Source organism: Bidens hawaiensis, unplaced genomic scaffold (genome assembly GCF_021521415.1).
Source record: "Bidens hawaiensis isolate Kalapana, Puna unplaced genomic scaffold, B.hawaiensis_p1.1 tig00035164_1, whole genome shotgun sequence".
NCBI classification, from domain to species: Eukaryota; Viridiplantae; Streptophyta; class Magnoliopsida; order Asterales; family Asteraceae; genus Bidens; species Bidens hawaiensis.
Genome location: NW_027496132.1, coordinates 186079 through 207591, shown reverse-complemented (window position 1 = coordinate 207591; position 21513 = coordinate 186079). Strand labels below are relative to the sequence as shown.

Genomic DNA, 21513 nt, shown 5'->3' with positions numbered 1-21513 from the left:
AATCTAGGTGAACATCAGACGTACATTTAGCGTCTTATGTTTATGTATTGACCACTCGCTCCTCTAGCAAACCAGTCCTTTCCCAAACCAGTTTCGTGTTCGTCTAAAAATAGTCAAAACTTGTTTATGAGAACCGGTTCTAGTTTAAATCAATTTTCGTAAGAGAAAAAAAGTCCAAACTAGTGGGAACCGGGTAGGGGAGGTTTGAAACTAGTTTTGATAAGAAAAATAAATAAATTTATAAAATAAACAAAATAACATTTTTTATATTTTTATTTTTCGGGAACTTTCAAATACACAAATTATAATGAACATCGGAGGTGAAGTGAAAATTTACGATGCCAAGTTAAATTCGATCCCAACCGGATTAACTATAGTGGGCCTTAGGCGGCGAGTTTCCCCTGAAATAGAATATGGTGAACCTGGATTACCCAGCGTTGTCTGCATCACAGGCGTATGAGATCGCCTTTTCCCACTGGCTATAGCTAGGCTTTATTCGTTTACCGCTAAAAAAATTACGAAAGCATATTCATCATAAAAGTATCAAATATGCAAATAGGGGATATCTTCAGGGACCACTACTGCAATCCCACCCTAAAACAAACTCTTCCGCCTATAAATACACCATCTATTATTATTATTATTATTATTATTATTATTATTATTATCTTCCGTCAAAACCCTCGTTTTCTTCTTCTTCTTTCAGCTTTGTTGATTCATTCATTCAAGACAAGATGTCAGGTAAAGGAGCAAAAGGTTTGATAATGGGAAAGAATGCAGCACTCAATAATAATAATAAAGATAAGGATAAGAAGAAGCCTACCTCTCGTTCTTCTCGTGCCGGTCTTCAGGTAATAATAATAATAATAACAATTGTCTTCCGATTACGATTCGATTGTTGAATTTATGACAATCGATAGTTAATCAGCGAAGTTGTAGCGTTTGGTATAGTGATTTAGGTTAATTAGCGACTTTGATGTTCGATTAGACCGTTGATTTGTGGATTTGAGATGTGATTTAGGTTAATTAGTGATATGGTTAATAAGAGAGGTTATTGCTGTGATATGATTATAATGTGTTCTGATTCGGAATGTTTGATGTTTAGGGCTTGATTTAGGTTAAATAGTGGTAATTGATAATTAATTGATGAAGTTATAGTTCTGATGTAATGATTTGTGTTCAGGTTTTGAATGCATGGAGTTTGTATTGTCTTTGACATATGATTAGGTCGTTTATTTGTTTTACGGTGCGATTTAGTATAAATAACGATAGTTGTTTGCTAATCAGCAAAGTTATAGTTGTGATGTAATGTTTGTAAATTGTATCGACTTTGGTTTGCGTTTTGATTGCTTTTTTGTGGATTTGAAACGTGAGTTATATAATCGTAAAATATGATGATTTGTGTGCTGATTCTGAATGCCAGTTATTTGTAAGTTCTGTCAACTGTTATTTACGACTAGGTCGTTTATTCATGGATTTGAGACGTGATGTAGGTTAAATGGCAATAATTGATAGTTAATCAGTGATGTTTTAGTTATGATATAATGATTTGTGTTGAGGTTCTGAATGCGTGGTGTTTGTATCATAGTTATTTAAAGCGGTGTGTCTTGGCGCCTATGCGATTTTTTAGGGCGAGTCGGTGGTATAGTGACTTCCTTGACTGAAGGCGCAATTTTAGGAGAAAAATCTGCAATTCAGAATTTTTTTGATTCTTTTTTATTTGGTTTTCTTTGATTTAGCACTTCACTCATTTAAACAACTGACTTAAAATTCAAGAAATTGCCAAAATTAACTCCGACCTCTCGTTATATTGAACGACACTGCTTATGCAAATCGCAAAGTAATATCTTTCGGCTTTTGTTTTAGTATTTATTATTTTATGAAATTTCTTTTTCAAGTATGAACAATTTGGTTATTTTGGTTAGTGAATTACACACTTAAAAGTGATATATATTCTTTTGCAAAATAATTTTTAGAAGTTTTTATTTAGTTGCGCTTTTTTTATTTGAGGCCCACGCTTTTTTCGCCTTGCGCCTAAGCCCTCAGAGAGGCCTATGCGCCTTAAGTGCGCCTAACGCATTTGATAACTATGGTTTGTATTGTCTTTGACATACGATTAGGTCGTTTATATGTCGGTTTACGGCGTGATTCAGTATAAATTAACGATAGTTGTTTGCTAATCAGCCAAGTTATAGTTGTGATGTAATGATTTATGTTCAGATTCTGAATGTTAATTGTTTGTAAATTGTATCGACTTTGGTTTGCGTTTTGATTGTTTTTTTGTGGATTTGAAACGTGATTTAGGTTAAATAGTGTTGGTATAAATGTAAAATTTGATGTACCATTTAATTGTTGATTTATGGATTTAAGATGTGATTTATGTTAAATAATGATAATTGTTTGTTAATTAGAGTAAGTTATAGTTGTGATGTAATTGATGAAGTTATAGTTGTGATATAATGATTTGTGTTCAGGTTCTGAATGCATGGTGTTTGTATTGCCTTTGACATACGATTAGGTTGTTTATTTGTCGATTTATGGTGCGATTTAGTATAAATTGTTAGGAATCAGAGTCGGTACGCAGCGGAAAACCACACACAAGCACAAACGAAAGCAGAAAAATAAGAGACACGAGATTTATAGTGGTTCGGCCAAGATGCCTACGTCCACTTTGCAACTAGGAAATTCTTTATTAGGTGCTCAAAGAATACAATTACATCATGTGTATTTATAGGACAAGATTAGCTTGGGGAATAAGTCATCTAAATTAGGTAGGAACTAATTAGGGCCGGCTGCCCTTTTCCTTAATTCAAACCAACCTAGGGCCGGCCAATTAAAGGCCTTCGCATCCCAACAATCTCCCACTCGAAGGTCTTTGCATATTCAGCAATTTCATCCAAATAACCCATCATCAGTAACTCCAGTATTCTTTATGTCTGAGTCCTCCAAGCCTCCAGTTCTCACAGAACAAGCTAAGACTCCAAAACCTCCCTAGTTGCAATTCCCCTCATTAATTAACTGAAGGGCCGGTTGAAGCTCCCCCGAGCTCCAACCCAGTCGTGACTGTTACCGCCACAAACTCCTCCTCTGTCTCAACCGATTTGCACACTCCACCGGATCCAGAGATACACCGAGGACCTTTACCACTCTCCTTATTAAGCAAGATTCTTCCAAGAGAGATTTTCACAGCCGGACTAGCAGTCTTCAAAACCCAACGTTGTTTTGTAACAGTAACCGGAACACGTCCCTTGCTCCCACTGTCACCGAACCCCTGACCTAGTTTAGACTTCCGACTCCGCTCAGCTCGAATCACTTTGGCACAAGGCTCTAATCTTGCAAACTGAACCTTCTTTTGCCCCTTCGACTCAGTGAGCCTAACTTTGTTTTGAGGGACGGCCACGCTTCCCTCAACAGGTACTTCCACCATGTATAATGAACCTTGCCTGTTTCCACGAGCAATAACCAGATTACCTTTAGTTACCTTCCATTTGCCACCACCAAACTTTACTTCTAGTCCCTGTTTATCCAGCTGACTGACAGAGATAAGCTTACTCTTCAAAGCTGGAACAACCCTGACATTCTTCAAGTTCCATGTGGTTCCCAAATCAGTTACTAAAGTAACGTCACCCATGCCCGTAACATCGAGAACATCCCCATTAGCCATTCGTACCTTCCCAAAGTTACCAACCTTTAGATTCACCATCGTATCCCCGCTGTGCATGGCATGGCACGATGAAGCAGAATCCATGGCCCAAGAATCAATAGAAGACTCCGTACAGCAAATCAAAGCATCTTCTTCAGAATCAGAACCAAATTTATCCTGACATGTGTTTATCTGCTTTTTGCCTTCATTCTTCTCAGATTCTTCCTTGTTCCTTCTTGGACATTGATTTTTCACATGTCCAAACTCCTCGCAGATCCAGCACCTCACATCCTTTAGAGCTCGAGTTGAACTTTTCCCCCTACTCCCACTGCTCCTGTTATTTCCCCTTCCCCTGCCAACATTAAGTAACTCTGAAGATGACCCGCCACTAGAGTTCTTCCGGCGAATATCTTCACCCAAAACACTATCCCGGATCCCGTCAAACTTCAAAGTACCAGCCCCCGCAGAATTCGTGATCGCTGTCACAAAACCTGACCAGCTTTCAGGCAGAGAGGATAACAAAATCACAGCCTGAGTATCATCATCAAATTTCATGCCTACGGTTAATAACCTAGACAAAATCGAACCCTCCCGTCTTCAGCCATTGCAAACGAGAAAGAACCAAAAAAAAACACGAACAACCTGAAGCCGAGCAACCTCCAAAGAAAAACGCTAAAACCCGAAACACCCGACCCGGTGCTTCACCTGCAACGCCCGAGTGAAACCTGCAACTCCAAGAAGTCCAAAACAGGAATTCTAATTGCAAAATCACCCGGAAAACCGTCCCAAACACCCCTGAAAAACAGCCCCGAACAGCCCTGTTAACCAGAAAAACGAAGATCTCTGACAATACTGTTCACCGCCGGAATCACTGTTCACGGCCGGAAACACTGTTCATGCCGGATACTGTTCACCGCGGCACTGTAGCGGCGGCACTGTAGCAGCCCTTCTCAAACCAGCCTCTTCTACCTTTTTTCTCGATCGATACCCGTGCAAAACCGTGTGTAAACAACGAGCCAAAGCTCTGATACCAGTTGTTAGGAATCAGAGTCGGTACGCAGCGGAAAACCACACACAAGCACAAACGAAAGCAGAAAAATAAGAGACACGAGATTTATAGTGGTTCGGCCAAGATGCCTACGTCCACTTTGCAACTAGGAAATTCTTTATTAGGTGCTCAAAGAATACAATTACATCATGTGTATTTATAGGACAAGATTAGCTTGGGGAATAAGTCATCTAAATTAGGTAGGAACTAATTAGGGCCGGCTGCCCTTTTCCTTAATTCAAACCAACCTAGGGCCGGCCAATTAAAGGCCTTCGCATCCCAACATAAATAACGGCTGTTATAGTTGTGATGTAATGATTTATGTTCAGATTCTGAATGCTAATTGTTTGCAAATTGTATCGAGTATCGACTTTGGTTTGCGTTTTGATTGTTTTTTTGTGGATTTGAAACATGATTTTGGTTAAATAGCGTTAGTATAATCGTAAGATATGATGATTTGCGTGCTGATTCTGAATGTCGGTTATTTGCAAGTTTTGTCAACTGTTATTTACAATTAGGTCATTTATTCATGGATTTGAGATGTGATTTAGGTTAAATGGCAATAATTGATAGTTAATCAGTGATGTTTTAGTTATGATATAATGATTTATGTTTAGATTATGAATGTCTGGTTCTGGTGTTTGTATTGACTTTGATGGACTATTAGCTCGTTTATTTGTGGATTGTTGGCGTGATGTTTGTATTGATTGTGATGTAAGGATTTGTTTTTAGATTTTGAATGTCTGCTGTTTGTATTGACTTCGATGTACAATTAGATAGTTTATTTGTTACGTTAAGACCTGATTTAGGCGAAGTCATAGCTGTGATATAATTACTTGTGTTCTGTATCGATGCTGATGGACGATTAGGTCATTTTTGTGTGATGAAGGTTAAATAACGATAATTAATTGTTAATTATAGCTGTGATTTAATGATTTGTATGCAGATTCTGAATGTCAATTGTTTGTAGGTTGTATCAAGTTTGATTTATAATTAGTTCGTTTATTCATGGATTCAAGATATTGTTTAGGTTAAATATCGATAATTGATAGTTGTGATATAATGATTTGTGTTCAGATTCTGAATGTCTGGAGTTTGTATTGTCTTTGATGTACGATTAGGTGTGATTTAGGTTAAACAGTGACAATCGATGGCTAATCAGAGAAGCTATAGTTGTGATATAATGATTTCTGTTCAGATTCTGAATGTCTGGTGTTTGTATCAACTGATGTGCAATTAAATCGTTTATTTGTCGCTTTAAGACGTAATTTAGTTTAAATACTAAATAGTGACCATCGATGATCAGCGTAGCTATAGTTGTGATATAAGATCTGTGTTCAGATTCTGAATGTCTGATTGTATCGAATTTGATGTACTCATTAATTTGTGGATTTAAGACGTGATTTAGGTTGAGTTAGCTCTAATAGATGGTTTATCAGTTAAGTTATAGTTGTGATGTAATGATTTATGATCTGATTCTGGATATGTAGTGTTTGTATCGACTTTGATGACAATTAGGTCATTTGTATGTTGATTCAAGACGCGATTTAGGTTAAATAGTGATAATTGGTGGTTAATCAACGAAGTAGTGACAGTTGGTGGTTAGTCAACGAAGTTGTAGTTGTGATATAAATCTGTTAACAGTTTGTTTGAATATCTTTTATGCTGCATGCTTGATGTCGATTTAGCCATTTGTTCTTGGATTACAGATGTGAATGATCATGTAAATACAGCGACTAGTGATGGATTGATCAATGGCTGTTCTGTTTTGATACTGTCGGTTTGTGTGATTATGTGAATATTATATATGTTTGTGTGTGGAACTACTTGAATGCACGATTTAATTAGCTATTTGTGGATTCAAGACAACGATTTAATGGAATTGCAACTAGTGATGCTTGGGCGGATGCATGGCTTCTTTTTGGATTTTAGATGGTGATGATTGATAGGTATTAGTTTAGTTTTGATGTAATTGATTTGTATGAATGTGTGTATGTATTGTGTGTGTTAGAAGCAACTTTATATGCTCAGATGTTACTTCAACTATAATAATCATTCAATAACAGTTCCTTACTTTCTTGCACTTTGCCAAAACACATGCAGTTTCCAGTTGGTCGGATCCACCGACTTCTAAAAGAAAGATCCACATCAAACGGGCGTGTCGGAGCCACAGCAGCCGTGTACTCAGCAGCCATCTTGGAATACCTAACCGCTGAGGTCCTTGAGTTAGCCGGGAACGCAAGCAAAGATCTCAAAGTGAAACGTATAACCCCAAGACACTTGCAACTTGCAATCCGTGGTGATGAAGAACTCGACACTTTGATCAAGGGAACCATAGCCGGTGGCGGTGTTATTCCTCACATTCACAAGTCGCTCATCAACAAATCGTCTAAAGAGTAGGTCTTATGTTTTCGTGCTTTAATCGTGTTTTGAGAACGCTAGTGGTAGCTAGTCAGCCTTGGTTGGACTGTTTTGAGATTGAACGTGATTGATCTGGTTCGAACCATGCATTGATGTGTCGATTCAACTGTTGGTCTTTTAATGTTCTTGTTAGACATGTTGGTTCTTTGTTTGAAGTTTTAAAGCATAACCATATATGTCTAGAAGCAGATTCTGAAGCTTCAAAGAAAACCGAAAGCCGGGAGTTTGGCATGTTAAACTAGATTTGCTTGAAAACTGTTATAACCGACTGAGTCAGTTTGGCCTGATTCAAACGGTTCGTTCACAGTTCAGCTTGAAAATTTTAATGGTTTAATGCGGTTTGAACATGGAATCGACTGTTTCTAAACATAAACGTAAACATATAGCAAAAAAGTTCATAAAATACTATATTTACTAAACATAAACATAAAATATAAAATACTAAAGAAGTTAAAACATGCTGTAGGTTATTAATTTTTTTCAAGATTACAAATATTTAGTGTTTTAAATTGTATTGTTTAAATAATATATTTACATAATAAAACTTTTAATGCATGCTGTAAAACCCGTTTTAGTTCTCTTGGCCCTTAAGCTACAAACATAATTGTAACTCTATATAATATAACCATGTCACTTGTTTTAATATGCGTATCGTGCTTAATAAGAATATGTGAATATCTGGTGTTCTTATTTTGCTTTTATCATTTATGTGCGCGTGACTTTATATTCCGTTTTGTCACCTAACAACGCCAAGGCTTTGTTGGATGTAATTCCTTCTCGAACACAATATGGTGTCGGGTTAGATCAAGTGGACCGGTTTCTAGTTATAGAATTGGGTCAATATATATATACTAAGTATAAAATGAAAACTCACTTGAGTTGTGGAAACTCTAGAAACCCATTCTCCATCACATGTTTTTAATTAATGTTTAAATCTTGTGGTCCACAATTAAAGTGAATAAAAAATGTAAATATAAATATAACTTTTTCTCTCTCCTAAAAACATATATAAAAATTAGTAAAAAAATGCTAAAAAATAGCAAAACATTTTTTTTTGATTATTCGATGTTTTGTATTAAATATTACAACATATATTACATGTAACAAAAAAAAAACGATGTTACATAGGGTTTTCGCGAGTTTTCACAACTCAAATGTGTTTTCATTTTAACTTTACCCTATATATATATATATATATATATAGGGGAGATTTCAAATAAGAACCCCTTTTAGTTTTAAGAACTCAGTGTAACGATTTTTTTTCTCGAATTTTTTTTACACACGCGTAATATATGTAGGTTACATACACGTAAAAAAATTACATAATTTTTTACGCACCGAGTCGACTTTTTACACATGTGTAACGGACGTAAAAGTTTGTGTAACCACTCACATCTTTATTCTCTCTCCTAGTTTGACTTTTTTGCCAGATTCAATCTTAACCACATATTTCCTATCCATTTAATTAAATGTGTGGCCTAGAATGGAATTCTTAAGTTCTTACAAATCAACAAGGTTCTCAAAATATCCCTCATATATATATATATATATATATATATATATATATTTTCATTGAATGAAAGACAATAGTTTATAATTTATAAATCATTTGGACGGCTAACTCACGATAATTATAACTAACAGATAATAAGGTTTATTCTACACTAAACAAATTGACATTTTTGTTCTATTGATTATAACTGTATCGAAGAGATTAAACTAGTAATAATAATAATAGTAATACATTTTTAAAATCTAATTGACTATTAATTTGTCTATAAATGTTTAATATTATCTCATGATAAGATAATAAGTAGAATTGTAACTTATTTTGCAGCCAACCTCATGTTAATAATTTAAGATTTAAATTACACTCTTTTTTACACAAACTTATGCCCCCTTCGCAACTTGTGCGGTCTAAATACTAGTTTTATACATTTTCTAAATCTAATTGACTATTAATTTGTATATAAATAGCATATCATGCTAAGTATAACTCCTAATTTACATCACCAATGTTTCTCATTGCCATAATCTATTTCCTCTTGTTTAAACATTCATTAGCAACTTCAAACAATGCCCAACAAAGCTTCATCCAATGCCTAATCAACTCACCGCAACTTACTACTCCAATCTCCCGCGCCATCTACACTCCGGCCAACTCTTCCTTCACCACCATCTTACAATCCTACCTTCGTAACCTTCAGTTCAACGAATCCACCACTCGAAAACCGACCCTAATCGTCACCGCCTTAGACATTTCACATGTCCAAACCTCCATCATATGTGCCAAAACACATAACTTGTTAATGAAAATAAGAAGTGGTGGTCATGACTATGAGGGTCTGTCATATGTTGCTAACCAACCTTTTTTATATTAGATATGTTTAATATTCGTTCAATTAATGTCTATTGATAATGAAACTGCATGGGTTCAAGCTGGTGCAACCATAGGTGAACTTTACTATAGGATTTCACAAAAGAGTAACATTCATGGCTTCCCGGCTGGTGTTTGCCCGACCGTCGGTGTTGGTGAACATTTTAGTGGAGGGGGGTACGGTAACATGATGCGAAAACATGGTCTTTCGGTTGATAATATTATTGATGCTGAACTCGTTGATGTTAATGGGAAACTTTTGAATCGTGAATCGATGGGTGAAGATTTGTTTTGGGCAATCACAGGTATGGGTGTGCAAAGTCGGTTTGGTTTGGTTATAACTTATAAGGGCTTAACTATAACCAAGGTTCGGTTAAGGAGTAATGCTTAGCATGCATAACCATAACTGGATGTCAGTTAACCGTCAGTTATGGTTCAGTTTTGGTTAATTGTCCAATGTATTTTCTATACATGTTTTTTTTGGAATAAGTTGAAATTGGTTCGGTTACGATGTAAAAGACATAAATAAAGTTATAAAATTTAAAAATAGAGGCATAAAAGATGGAAAATAGAAATTCAAAATATGAAAATAGAGGTATAAAATTTGTAAAGACATAAAATACAAGTTTGGTTTGGTTTATGTTAAAGTCAGTTAACGGAGACATATTAACCGTAACCATAATCAAATGGCTGGACAATCATATTCACTTAACCATAAGTGCCGGTTTTGTTCGGATTCTATAAATTAATTTTGTTGTTAACGTTTCGCTTTTGCTCGTCCCTAAATTCACAGGTGGTGGAGGTGCGAGCTTCGGCGTAGTTATTTCGTATAAAATAAACCTAGTACGTGTTCCCGACATGGTAACCGTTTTTAATGTGAGAAAAGCATTTGAACAAAACGTTACTAACGTTGCTCACAAGTGGCTACAAGTTGCTAACAAGTTGGATAATAATATCTTCATTAGAATGCTTCTTGATGTTGTGAACATTAACAACACAAACGACAAGAAAACAATACGTGCCACATTTCATGGTTTTTTCCTTGGTAACACAACAACCTTAATAAGTATATCGGATAAAAGATTCCCAGAGCTAGGATTACAAATACTAGATTGTCAAGAAATGAATTGGACTCAATCACTTTTATGGTACTTTAACTCCCCGCCAGGCTCGACTCTGCTGAATCGAGTCAGGCGAACAGTGGTTCATCTCAAAAGAAAATCCGATTATATAAAACAACCTATTTCTAAACAAGGGTTAAGGTCTATCTTCAACAAGATGGTCGAGTTAGAACGTGTCGGGTTAACTCTCAACCCTTACGGTGGACGAATGGACGAGATTTCCGAGTTCGCTAAACCATTCCCGCATCGAGCTGGGAACATAGCGAAGATCCAATACACGTTGGATTGGACCGAAGATGGTGTGGATGCCGCGAATCATTATATCAACTTGATTAGGGTTTTGTATGAATACATGACTCCATTCGTGTCAAAGTCTCCTAGAGAAGCTTATTTGAATTATAGGGATTTGGATATTGGTGTTAATCATAATGGGAGGAATAGTTTTCTTGAGGGGGGTGTGTATGGGGTTAAGTCTTTCAAAGAGGCTAATTTTAAAAGATTGGTGAAGGTGAAAATAACGAGCAAAGTATCCCAACTTAGCCATCTTTATGAAGTATACCATGTCATTTTGTGACTTTTGGATTATCAAATAACTTGTAAGAAATTCATGTAACCACTTGTCTAATAATTTAGAATACAACTCGAAGCACAGTTATGATTCGGTTCAGTTAATTAACCAAACAGAAGTTTGAACTAAATGAACATAGAAAAACAATCAGTGACATCAAACGGGAATTGGATGAATATTAATATGTACTCTCAAGGTTTTTTTGTCACAATACTGTATGCTAGTATATATACAATTATGAACTATTTTATGCAAGTATATGCTTGTACATTGTGAATCGTTTTTTATAAATGTGAACTCAACAAGTCATATTCTCTAACATGACATCAATTAGCATCCATTTTAGATTATCTTTATTTCTATACACGACTATTGTACAAGTCTTAATGCTACAAATACAACCACATAGTAAAATATACATTAAGCTTTTTTCTTTTATTTTTTTTATTTGACAAGGCTTTTTTAGTTTCCATTTTTTACGGTTTAACTTTCCTTGGTATAGCAATCATGTCTTGATGGAAGGATTACGAGTTTGAGGGTTGAATTGTCTAAAACAAGAATCATATATTTATTCATGTCGTACTGCCGAATCATATCTGCAATTTTAAAACAAAATTAAACATATTTTTATTTTGACTATTATCAATAAATAAAATTTTATTTTCCAGGCTAATGTCAAGTTAAAGCTATGAGTTGTGGTTCTAGCAAACGATGTCTTCAATAGATAAATTAAGCCACGTCACTCACGATGTCTCGTTGATTACGACTATTTTGCAAGTCTTAATGCTACAAATACAACCACATAGTAAAATGTACATTAAGTTTTTTTTTTTATTTGACAAGGCTTTTTTAATTTCCATTTACGGTTTAACGTCCCCTAGTATGGCAATCATGTCTCGTTGGAAAGATTACGAATTTGAGGGTTAAATTGTCTAAAACACGAATCATATATTTATTCATGTCGTACTGCGGAATCGTATTTGCAATTTTAAAACAAAATTAAACATATTTCTATTTTGGCTATTATCGATAAAAAAATATTATTTCCTAGGCTAATGGCAAGTTAAAACTATGTGTTGTGGTCTAGCGAACGATGTCTTCAATAGGAAAATTGAGCGACGTCACTCGTGAAAATCGCAACGGGAATCAAGCGAACGGTGGCTTCAACGGTACACGCGGGCTAGTTAGCGGTCGCGATAGGCAAAAAGTGAAGGGATAGGGGCACAAAAGGGATGTTCAAAAAGTTCATAGCTTGAATCCTAGGTCTGCTCCATAAAATCTCGAATAAAATTAGCTAAAAAAACTTGATTTGAAACAACCTGAGCTAAGTTGACTTATTTTTGTAATCAAGCCAATCTTGTCCCAAGCTCCGCTCGGCTCGTTAGCTCGATCTTAGGCTCGTTTAGCTTCAAAATCAAGCTCGAGCCTAGCTGCGCTGCCTTGTATAATTTCGAAGTCGAGCTCGAACCCATCCTGGCTCGACTCGTGAACAGCCCTATTGCACAGGCTCAAGCGAACGGTGGCACGAACGATAAGGGGTGAAGGATTTGATCTAGTTACCGTCATGTGACACAATATGATATGACGAATCTTGATGATGACTTCACAACAAAAGTTATTAATTTTTCTATACATAAAGAACTGCATCGATAACTTGTAGGTAGAGTACAATCAAACACTGCATCAACAAACTTGTTCGTTAGAATTGGGGGCTTCAGCTTTCTACTAACGTCTAGCTCCTTGTTAATTACTTAATAATAATAATAATAATAATAATTTCCGGCGAATTAGGGTTCCGGTGTAATGACGATTGACGACGATAACTCCGTTTACGTCGGCAACCTGCCGTACGATTCCACTGAAAACACTCTTCGTAACGCCTTCGACATTTACGGCCAAGTTATCGCCGTTAAGGTACACCGTTAATAATAATAATAATAATAATAATAATAATAATAATAATAATAATAATAATAATAATAATAATAATAATTGTATGCGTGTTCGTCAATTTGTTAATCTGTATGCTAATTGTTGTTTGTTGATTATTAGTGTGTGATTCGTGTTAATTATTTGATTATGTTTTGAACTTAATTTAATTTTCGGCGATGAAACTGTTGGTGAACCGTTCGGCTGGATGTTCGTTCGCTTAATAAATGAACCAACATGAACAGGAAATTTCGTTGGATTAGTTAAACAAACGGCCTCTGTTTGTTCAATTGTTGTTCCTGAAAGCTTTTTGTACATTTATTTATTTTATCTAAACATTTTATTTGTGTTCGATAACACATTAATGAACCACGGACATAATATCTTGTTTGGTAAGTGTTCGTGAACACATTATTTCCTTAACAAACGAACATGAACAAGGTACTGTTCGTGTTCGTTTGCAGCCCTAAATGGAGGTCATGCTCGTTCAATTGCGTTCGTGAATGTTTGATAATGTGTTCGTTTACGTCCGATTATGTTTGTTAATGTCTGTTTGTTTATGTTTTGTTCATTAAAGGTTTTAAATATTTTTTTTTAATGACTTTTGTAATCTTATCGTATGGATTTGAGCAAAGTTTTTTAAACTATAAAACGAAAATATATATACATGTGCATTATGTGAAGAACAGTTAATATGTAAATTAGCATATGAGTATGAGTGTTAAAAAACGCCAACACAAACTTGGTAGGCGGACCGAACTGTTGACACCGACTGTTCTCGGTTAGCCAAATAAAATTAAACGTTCTTTGTGTTCGTGAAACGTTAACGAATAAGTTCATTTCTTTAATGAACGAACATGAACGAGAAATTTCCTTTGGTTACGTGTTCTTGAACCGCTCACTTGCCCCATAAAAGCTTAACGAACGAACATGAACAAGGCCTTACTTGGTTTGGTTTGGTTCGGTTCGGTTCGGTCCAAGAGTGAAGAAATCGATCTTGGACTGCTAATCAATGGGGTCGAGCTCAAAAGCTTAAGTTTGTGAGGCGTTTTCAGTTTACCTGAATGGACCACGATAGTTGCTATTGGAATTGGTATAGGTGTTGTGTTTTTCTTAGCTATTACATGTGTGTGGAGTTAAGAATTTGAGATGAGATTGAGTTGTTTAAAACGATCTCACCGTCTAACTTATCAGTGCTTACTTGATCTTCTTTGATAATATACACGGTGGGCTCACTTAAATGATTCAGTCCCAACTCAATTCTCAACTCTGTACAGAACATATAATAGCCTAGAAAAGGTCAACCTTTATACAAATTCCCATAGCAACAATAGTGATCCATTCACGTATCTCTGAAAATTTTTTATAATCTAACTTTTGATGATAAGTCCATTGGTTGTCAATCCAAAACTGATGCCTACACCGTTGTAGCATTTGGAATAAGGTGTAACTGTTGCTATCAGTTTCTTACTGCAATGCTTATTTGTAATGTTAATGCATATCTGATAGTGCTTTGTAATGTTTATCTACTATTCTACTACCATGTTGTTTCAGTCTTACACTGACATTGTTTCCTGAATAAAAGTTCATCTAATGAGTAATGATGCCTGCTTTACATTTCATTTCCAGATAATTAATGGTGGAGTAGGTGGAAAGTGCTTCGGGTTTGTTACTTTTACAAATCCACGATCTGCAGTTAATGCCATCAGTGATATGGATGGAAGGGTATTTTCAATTAGTTACGTTCTGATGTTTTTTATAAATATTTTTGGTCATCAATCTTATGCATTAGAGGTGGCATAATTGGTGGGTCGGATAACTGTTCAAAATGAGTAAAAAAAATTTAATACAGGTCAAAACAAGTCAGGCTGTGACATTGTGTTGAACCCAAAGCAGCCTGTGCAAAATTTGAGATCTTTGATGTCAAATATTTTTTTGCCCATTAGAGATAAAACACAATCCTAATCAACCCATTCATATATAAATGATATAGTTAGTTATATGTTTATGTTTTTGGCCATTAAACTGCTATGCATTAGAGGTGACAATCTCAGCTAATTTCTATGGAAACAGGTTAAAAGTTGCAAGCTTGTATAATTGTATTCAAGTGCTTATAATGCCTTAAATTGTTTTACTAAAAATAAATGTATAGATTTTAGCCATATAGTTTGTTTAAACCATATTTAGTACATCAACTGTTTACAACTTATTGAGAAATGGACACAAAATTGTTGGCTGTTTCGGCCCAACCCGACTGATTTCGATCGGCACATAAAATTTACGGATTTACCTGCTTTCACCCAAACCTAGGCCCATAAATGAACAGAACGTTCACTGAACGGTTTGGTGGGAAGTTTGTTTATGTTCCTTATTTAATAAACGAACGGACATGAACAAATCTTTTGTTTATTTAGTTAAGCAAACAAACTGAAAACATGTCTTGTTTGTTCATTTTTGTTCGTGACAGTTCGGTTATGTTCGTTAGTTTATGCTCGCTTGTTTAAGTTCGTTAATATATTTATTTAAATCTTTTAGCCCCATTACAATTTAGTCTACTTTTAATTACTTTCTAGGCCCGGCACGTTATTCTTCACATTACGTTTAATTGGTTTGAGCTCATTTATGTTCATTCATCTATGTTATGTTATGTTCGTTCTTTTACGTTTGTGAACTGTCTGTTTATATTGTTAATGAATGGATATAAACGAACGCGATCATTTTTTTCTTAACGAATGAACGCAAACAAGAAGACCTTGTGCTATGTTCGTTCGTTCGTTTTTAATTGTTTTTGATCATTTGTTCGGTTAAACATAATCGAACAAACATAAACATGCCGCATTCGTGTTCATTCTGTACGTTTACAGGCCTTCCCCCAAACCTTTGTCCAACCCGCCCATTTTCACCTCTACAGATAACACTTCTGTTTTCAGTTTTAGCTATTTAGCTGTAATTTATCTAATTGTTTGATTTAATGGATCTCTGCTAGACTATTGATGGACGTGTTGTAAAAGTCAACGAAGTCAAAACCAGAAGTGGGAGGTCAAACTTTGGCCGTGACAATTTCCATCATAGTAATAATAATAATAATCGAGATGTGGACTTTGACAGAGGTAGAGATAGAAACTACGGTCGTGAACGTGATCGTTCTCGGGACCAAAACCGAGAATGGTCTCGAGATCGTGATCAAGGCAAAGAAAGAGGGTATGCCCGGGGCCGTGATGTTGACCGGTCTCGGGATCGTTTTGTTGACCGGGACAAGGGACGTGATCGAGATAATGATTCGGATGACATTAACCTTGAACGTGAAAGAGACCGTGACCAATCAGACATGGATCAAGAAAAAGAGACAGTAAGAAGTGGGAATAAGTATAAAGATCAACCTGCAAAATTAACAAATGGGTAAGATTGTAATTTTAATATAACCTCAATACTTACTATATTGCGTTGATCATAACATCATTATGCAAAAGTTTTTACTGAGACTTACCATATATTAAAACAAATTTAGAGGGCACATAAATATTAATTTGGTTTTGTTTATGCCATTTTCAACAAGCTTTTTGCTGTTGGAAATGACAAATTGTCTTTAAGACACCCCTGTAGTTTGGCCTAAGTATCATCTTTGGGTACAAACTTGTAGAAGTTGCAAGTTTGGCTGTCATTGTTTTAAATTTGTAACAAGTTTGGGGCTTAAGATTTAACTTTCCTTCTGTTAACTTTTTCTGTCGTTTTAAAAAGTTAACAGAAATTTTAATGTAAGTTAGCCGTAAACCCCAAACTTGTTACAAATTTAAAACCACAAAACCCAAAATTTGCAACTTTTAAAAGTTAGTTCTCAAAAGTGTTACGTGGGCCAAACCACTGTGACCATTTGTGTAATTAACTCTTTTTAAATATAATAAATTTAGATGTGCTGTCTACATTTTTTTGTACATATAAGCATAAGAAAGCATGCGTGTAACAGAATGAACACAAGACATAGAAAAACTAGTCGTTGCAGACTTGCAGTTTTATGTTGAAAAATACTGATTGTCTGATCATATGCTTAATGAAAAACTAATCTTCAGTACAATTAAAAACATCTTTAACGAGGAAAAATTTTTTACTTTTCGGTCAATAAAGAACTTTATTTAATTGTTCTTTCTGATGCTTTTATGCAGTTCAGATTTAAAAGAGCGCCATAGCAGAGAGTATCCCTCAGGTTCAAGTCATGGAGATCATGATCAGGTAGAGAACTACTTCTATGTACCACTCCCATTGGTGAATTAGTTTGGGTTGGGACACTATTTGAAAATAAAAAAAAAGAAAAAATCACCAAACTTGGTCAAAGTAGTTTCCCACCACAAACTAGCTTGCCCACTACCATCATGGCCACATGTCACTAAATTATTGGTTCACCTTTTAATTTATTTTTCCTTTTCTTTTCATACTAATTAATTTTAACACTAAAAATGTTTTTCCTTAATAACTTTTAATAAATAAGTTTTAAAAAAAATCTAAAAACACAGTATTGGTTTAGTTTTTTTTTTTTTTTTGTGAACACACAGGTATAAATTTTATTAAAAACATAAGATTGTAAAAAAATATATTTTTATAATAAACTAAATATTAATCATTAGTGATATACATTATCCGACACTTGTCAACTCCGTATTGGTTCATAAGATTTTTCGGATAAAACTTATTATCTAAACAATCTAACATTATCTTATTATATAATTCATTATCCGACACTTGTCAACTTCGTATTGGTTATTTTTAAATAAAGAAATTATTTTTTATATTTATAAACACTTTTAATAAAAAAACAACAATTATTAATAAAAAACAATTACAAATTATATCTATTTAATAAAAAATATTGAAGTTTGGGTTGCTAATGAGTGTGAAAGGTTTGGGTTTGGTTGGGTTGGGTATGTGGAAGAGAGAGAAATTAATTTTATAATAAAGTTTGGGTTGGGGTGGTTTGTGAATGGGAATTGTCTTATGAATCAGTCGATTTGGGTTATGTTTTATCTGCAACGAGTCAAACGAAGAATAGCTTAAAAGGAACATGCCTATATTCACCCATAGTGTGTTTGTTATTGATGCATAAAGTGTCCTAAATCATTTATTTCAAACATTAGATTATTATTATTATTATTATTATTATTATTATCATTATTATTATTTTTTTTAATTTTTGAACGGCCAACAAACATAGGATGCCTAGGCACTCCGTACGAGGTATCTCCAGTTCCGGGGAAAACCCACCTGCTGAAGGCCCACTGGTGGTAAAACCTGGACGCCGTTAGGATCGAACTGGAGATCACAAATATCCCAGTCTTCCTTCATTGAGTAACCCATGTCCCCCCAAAAGTGTTGTAAGTGAGGATTGAACTTGGGTCTCCATTGAGAAACCCAAGCCTCCTACCACTACACCACACTGGAAAGGACACGCTAGATTATTATTGAAAGCAAATACAAGTTATTTATGAAAAATGTTTTAACACCATGGATATTATATTATTATTGAAATACCATCTTATGTGAGTACCCTATGAATCCATTATAGGTTTCAAAACAACTCGACATCTCACACCAAAGAATAGAAGAACTCCAAAAAGAGGTTTGAATCTTTGCATATATCAACGCTCTTCTTGTCATTGTTAATATGTAATATGTTGCTTGTAATGGGTCAAGTGGGCAGGTTGGATCAATGGGTCAAAGCACATAATTTTTTAATACGGGCCCAAACAGTCTGGGTCAGGCTGGGCCAGTCATCAACACTTTTCATTTTTTTAACGCAGTAAATTAATGTATTAAATAAGACTATGAAAACTATATCATTTGAATAATGGCATTTTTTTTAATAAAGTGATTTAGGTGGTTTCAAGCATTTAAAAACACTTGGCCCATTTGACTGGTTTCCAAGCAATAATATATTGTTGAAACACAATAAATTTTCAATCTTTAAAAAATAATTCAATTAAAAAAAGCTTGGTTTAATTTTCTATAGTTATCACTATGATGCCTAATTGTTTTTGTTTAAACCCAAGAGGTACTTTATAGATGGTACGGTAGGGGCGTGAATTTTTGACAAAACACGAGAGCACTTCACGAACCTCACACGAGTTTCGTGGGTTTGGGTTTAGCCTAAACGGATTTGGGTCAGTCTTGGGTCGAACCGCGAACACTTTTAACTAAACATGTCGTGTTTGTGTCAACTTGGCGGGTTCATGCGTTGATCTGTGTGACAAATTAATTTGTTTTTCCTTTTTACTTAAATGTATTTTATGTAATAACTAAAAACTGTTTGGATATTTTTATGCCACAATTTGGAATTTTAAAAATAAATTGACATAGCTTAAAGTTTAAACATAGTTGCTTAAAAAAAGTTAAAATAATATGCAAGTATAGATTTTGTAAGCATAAATATACCAAAAACAAATTCGTATTAAACGAGTCGTGTTCGTGTCAACCTGCAAATACACATGTCGTGTTTGGAGGTTCATGTGTGTGACACGATTTTTGGGTTCGACTCGCTAACCCGTGAACACAACCCGTTTAGCAAAAGTCAGTTACATTCTTATCAACTTCAAATATATACAAGTTCATTGTAAATCGTTTGGTTGTTTTTTAATGGTTATTTCATACAAGTTCAATTTAAATATATATATATATATATACAAACTTGAACTTCAAACTACTCTGAAATTTGAAACATACATGTGTGTGTGATATGAAGTTTAATAATCCAATGTTAGTTTTTTGTGGATACTAACCATGAATCGCATTTCCCAGGTTACTCGCATGGAAGAGCTTGCAGAAGAGAGAGGTGATCATGTATCTAAGCTGCAAGACAAATCTCAGGTTTAAAAAGTGGATTTATTTTCAAATATTGACCCATTTACTAATCATAGAGTCATGCAAAATTTGAAAAATTAGCTAAAAGGGAAACGGGCCGAAAGTTTCAAATGGTGTGAAGTTTTTATTGCATACAACTTACTAAACACCTTACGCAAATATCTATTAGTAATATACTTTATAAACACTTCAACACGCTATATACAAAACCGTACAAAAATTTAGTCAGAAAGGGTTTCAAGATTACAATATTACAGTGCTAATCTTATATTTTTGGTCGTTGCAGAAACTGGAGGATGCACTAGCTTCTGCCAGGAAACTTACTTTAAATCGAATGAAACAGCTAAATAAGGTGCTTTTGCCATTATTATTATTATTATTATTTATTTTGTTTATATTCATATATTCAGCTTTGTGAACTTTTGCTTTTATACATGATATGTATTAACTATTTGTGCAGCTTTATAAATGTTTTCTTAACGTGAAGGATTACGGTGAGAAACTTAGAATTTGTGAAGAGGAACTCCAGGTTAGTCTCTCCAAACGAGTATTTAACTATTTATTAAAGGAATATTGGTTTTAAATAATCTCGACTATGCCCTATTGGCAAATAGCAGTCCCAACTTTAAACTTGGCTGGTGGCGGTCCCAACTAAAGGGGTATTTATTTTTAACGTGCCGCGACTAACGGATGTTAACTCCGTTAGTGATTTGCTGACGTGGACCTTCTTCTTCAGCCGCATTACGCCGGAAACTTGCAACTCGCCTCCATTCTCCCTAATATCGTCAAACTGTCTCCCTCCCTCTTCAAAAGACATCGGAAATTAAAAAATGAAGTAGATTTCATCTTCTTCCATGGCCAATCCCTAGATACCAAACCCGATCTTAATTTCAAAAATTTGAAATCAATGTTACACGATTTACAAAATAAGCATAGGGCTTTTGTTAAGGGGATCAAAACGAGTCGAATGATGTGTCAATTACCTCGAATGGTGCATGATTGAAGAGGGCGGACTTCGCCAGAGACAACAACGGCGGCACGTCGGTTAGGTTTCGAATGAGGGGAAAGATAGAGAGAGACGGTGTAACGATATTAGGGAGAATGGAGGCGAGTTGCAGGTTTCCGGCGTGATGTGACCGGAGAAGAAGGTCCACGTCAGCAAATCACTAATTGGGTTAACATCTGTTAGTCGCGGTCCGTTAAAAACCAAGTTTAAAGTTGGGACTGCTATTTGCCAACAGGGCATAGTTGGGATTATTTTAAACCAATATTCCTTATTTAAATGATATAGTTTTTGTTATAAATAGCATTTAACTCTATTAATTTTAATTTCTATTATAATATCTGTTTACTTTTTTGCCCATTCTACTTGCAGTCTCTTGTAGGGTCAACGCTGAAAGAACTAGAAAATCACAACGAACTTGACACAGATGACCTCGTGGCTAACTGACCTATCTGACTAGGTTTATTATGATCGTCGTTTTAAACACCATGAAAGCGTACTCATGTTTTGTTTTGCTGTAGATATCTGTTAACAAATAGTAAGTGAAATTAGTTATC

At 35.0% G+C, this 21513-nt stretch overlaps 2 protein-coding genes and 1 pseudogene across 4 annotated transcripts; all 3 read left to right on the top strand.

The window, feature by feature from the left end:
- Positions 1-705: 705 nt before the first annotated feature.
- On the top strand, positions 706-7230 carry LOC143587165 (putative histone H2A variant 3). The gene is made up of 2 exons (XM_077068535.1): positions 706-851; positions 6795-7230. Exons 1-2 carry the CDS (start codon positions 735-737, stop codon positions 7089-7091), a joined length of 414 nt encoding a protein of 137 aa, XP_076924650.1. The 5' UTR covers positions 706-734; the 3' UTR covers positions 7092-7230.
- Positions 7231-9127: 1897 nt separating this feature from the next.
- LOC143587161 (berberine bridge enzyme-like 8 pseudogene) lies at positions 9128-11184 on the top strand (annotated as a pseudogene). The gene is made up of 2 exons (XR_013144831.1): positions 9128-9794; positions 10283-11184. The product of XR_013144831.1 is annotated as a berberine bridge enzyme-like 8 pseudogene (transcript).
- Positions 11185-12957: 1773 nt separating this feature from the next.
- Positions 12958-21513, top strand: LOC143587164 (uncharacterized). 2 transcript variants are annotated; one of them, XM_077068533.1, is made up of 9 exons: positions 12958-13092; positions 14737-14832; positions 16094-16506; positions 17268-17334; positions 18662-18715; positions 19891-19959; positions 20240-20305; positions 20414-20482; positions 21329-21513. In XM_077068533.1, the coding sequence occupies exons 1-9, from the start codon at positions 12982-12984 to the stop codon at positions 21401-21403; spliced, it is 1020 nt and encodes a 339-aa protein (XP_076924648.1). In that variant the 5' UTR covers positions 12958-12981; the 3' UTR covers positions 21404-21513. The 2 variants fall into 2 exon arrangements, with proteins under 2 accessions (XP_076924648.1, XP_076924649.1); XM_077068534.1 differs by lacking the exon at positions 18662-18715.

Excerpts from the sequence above, each read along its gene's own strand:
- LOC143587164 (XM_077068533.1), top strand. The coding sequence starts at position 12,982 with ATGACGATTGACGACGATAACTCCGTTTACGTCGGCAACCTGCCGTAC. Across the intron at positions 18,716-19,890 it reads TAGAAGAACTCCAAAAAGAG|GTTACTCGCATGGAAGAGCT; the intron begins GTTTGAATCTTT and ends CGCATTTCCCAG. Across the intron at positions 20,306-20,413 it reads GAATGAAACAGCTAAATAAG|CTTTATAAATGTTTTCTTAA; the intron begins GTGCTTTTGCCA and ends CTATTTGTGCAG.
- LOC143587165 (XM_077068535.1), top strand. The coding sequence starts at position 735 with ATGTCAGGTAAAGGAGCAAAAGGTTTGATAATGGGAAAGAATGCAGCA. Across the intron at positions 852-6,794 it reads CTTCTCGTGCCGGTCTTCAG|TTTCCAGTTGGTCGGATCCA; the intron begins GTAATAATAATA and ends AAACACATGCAG.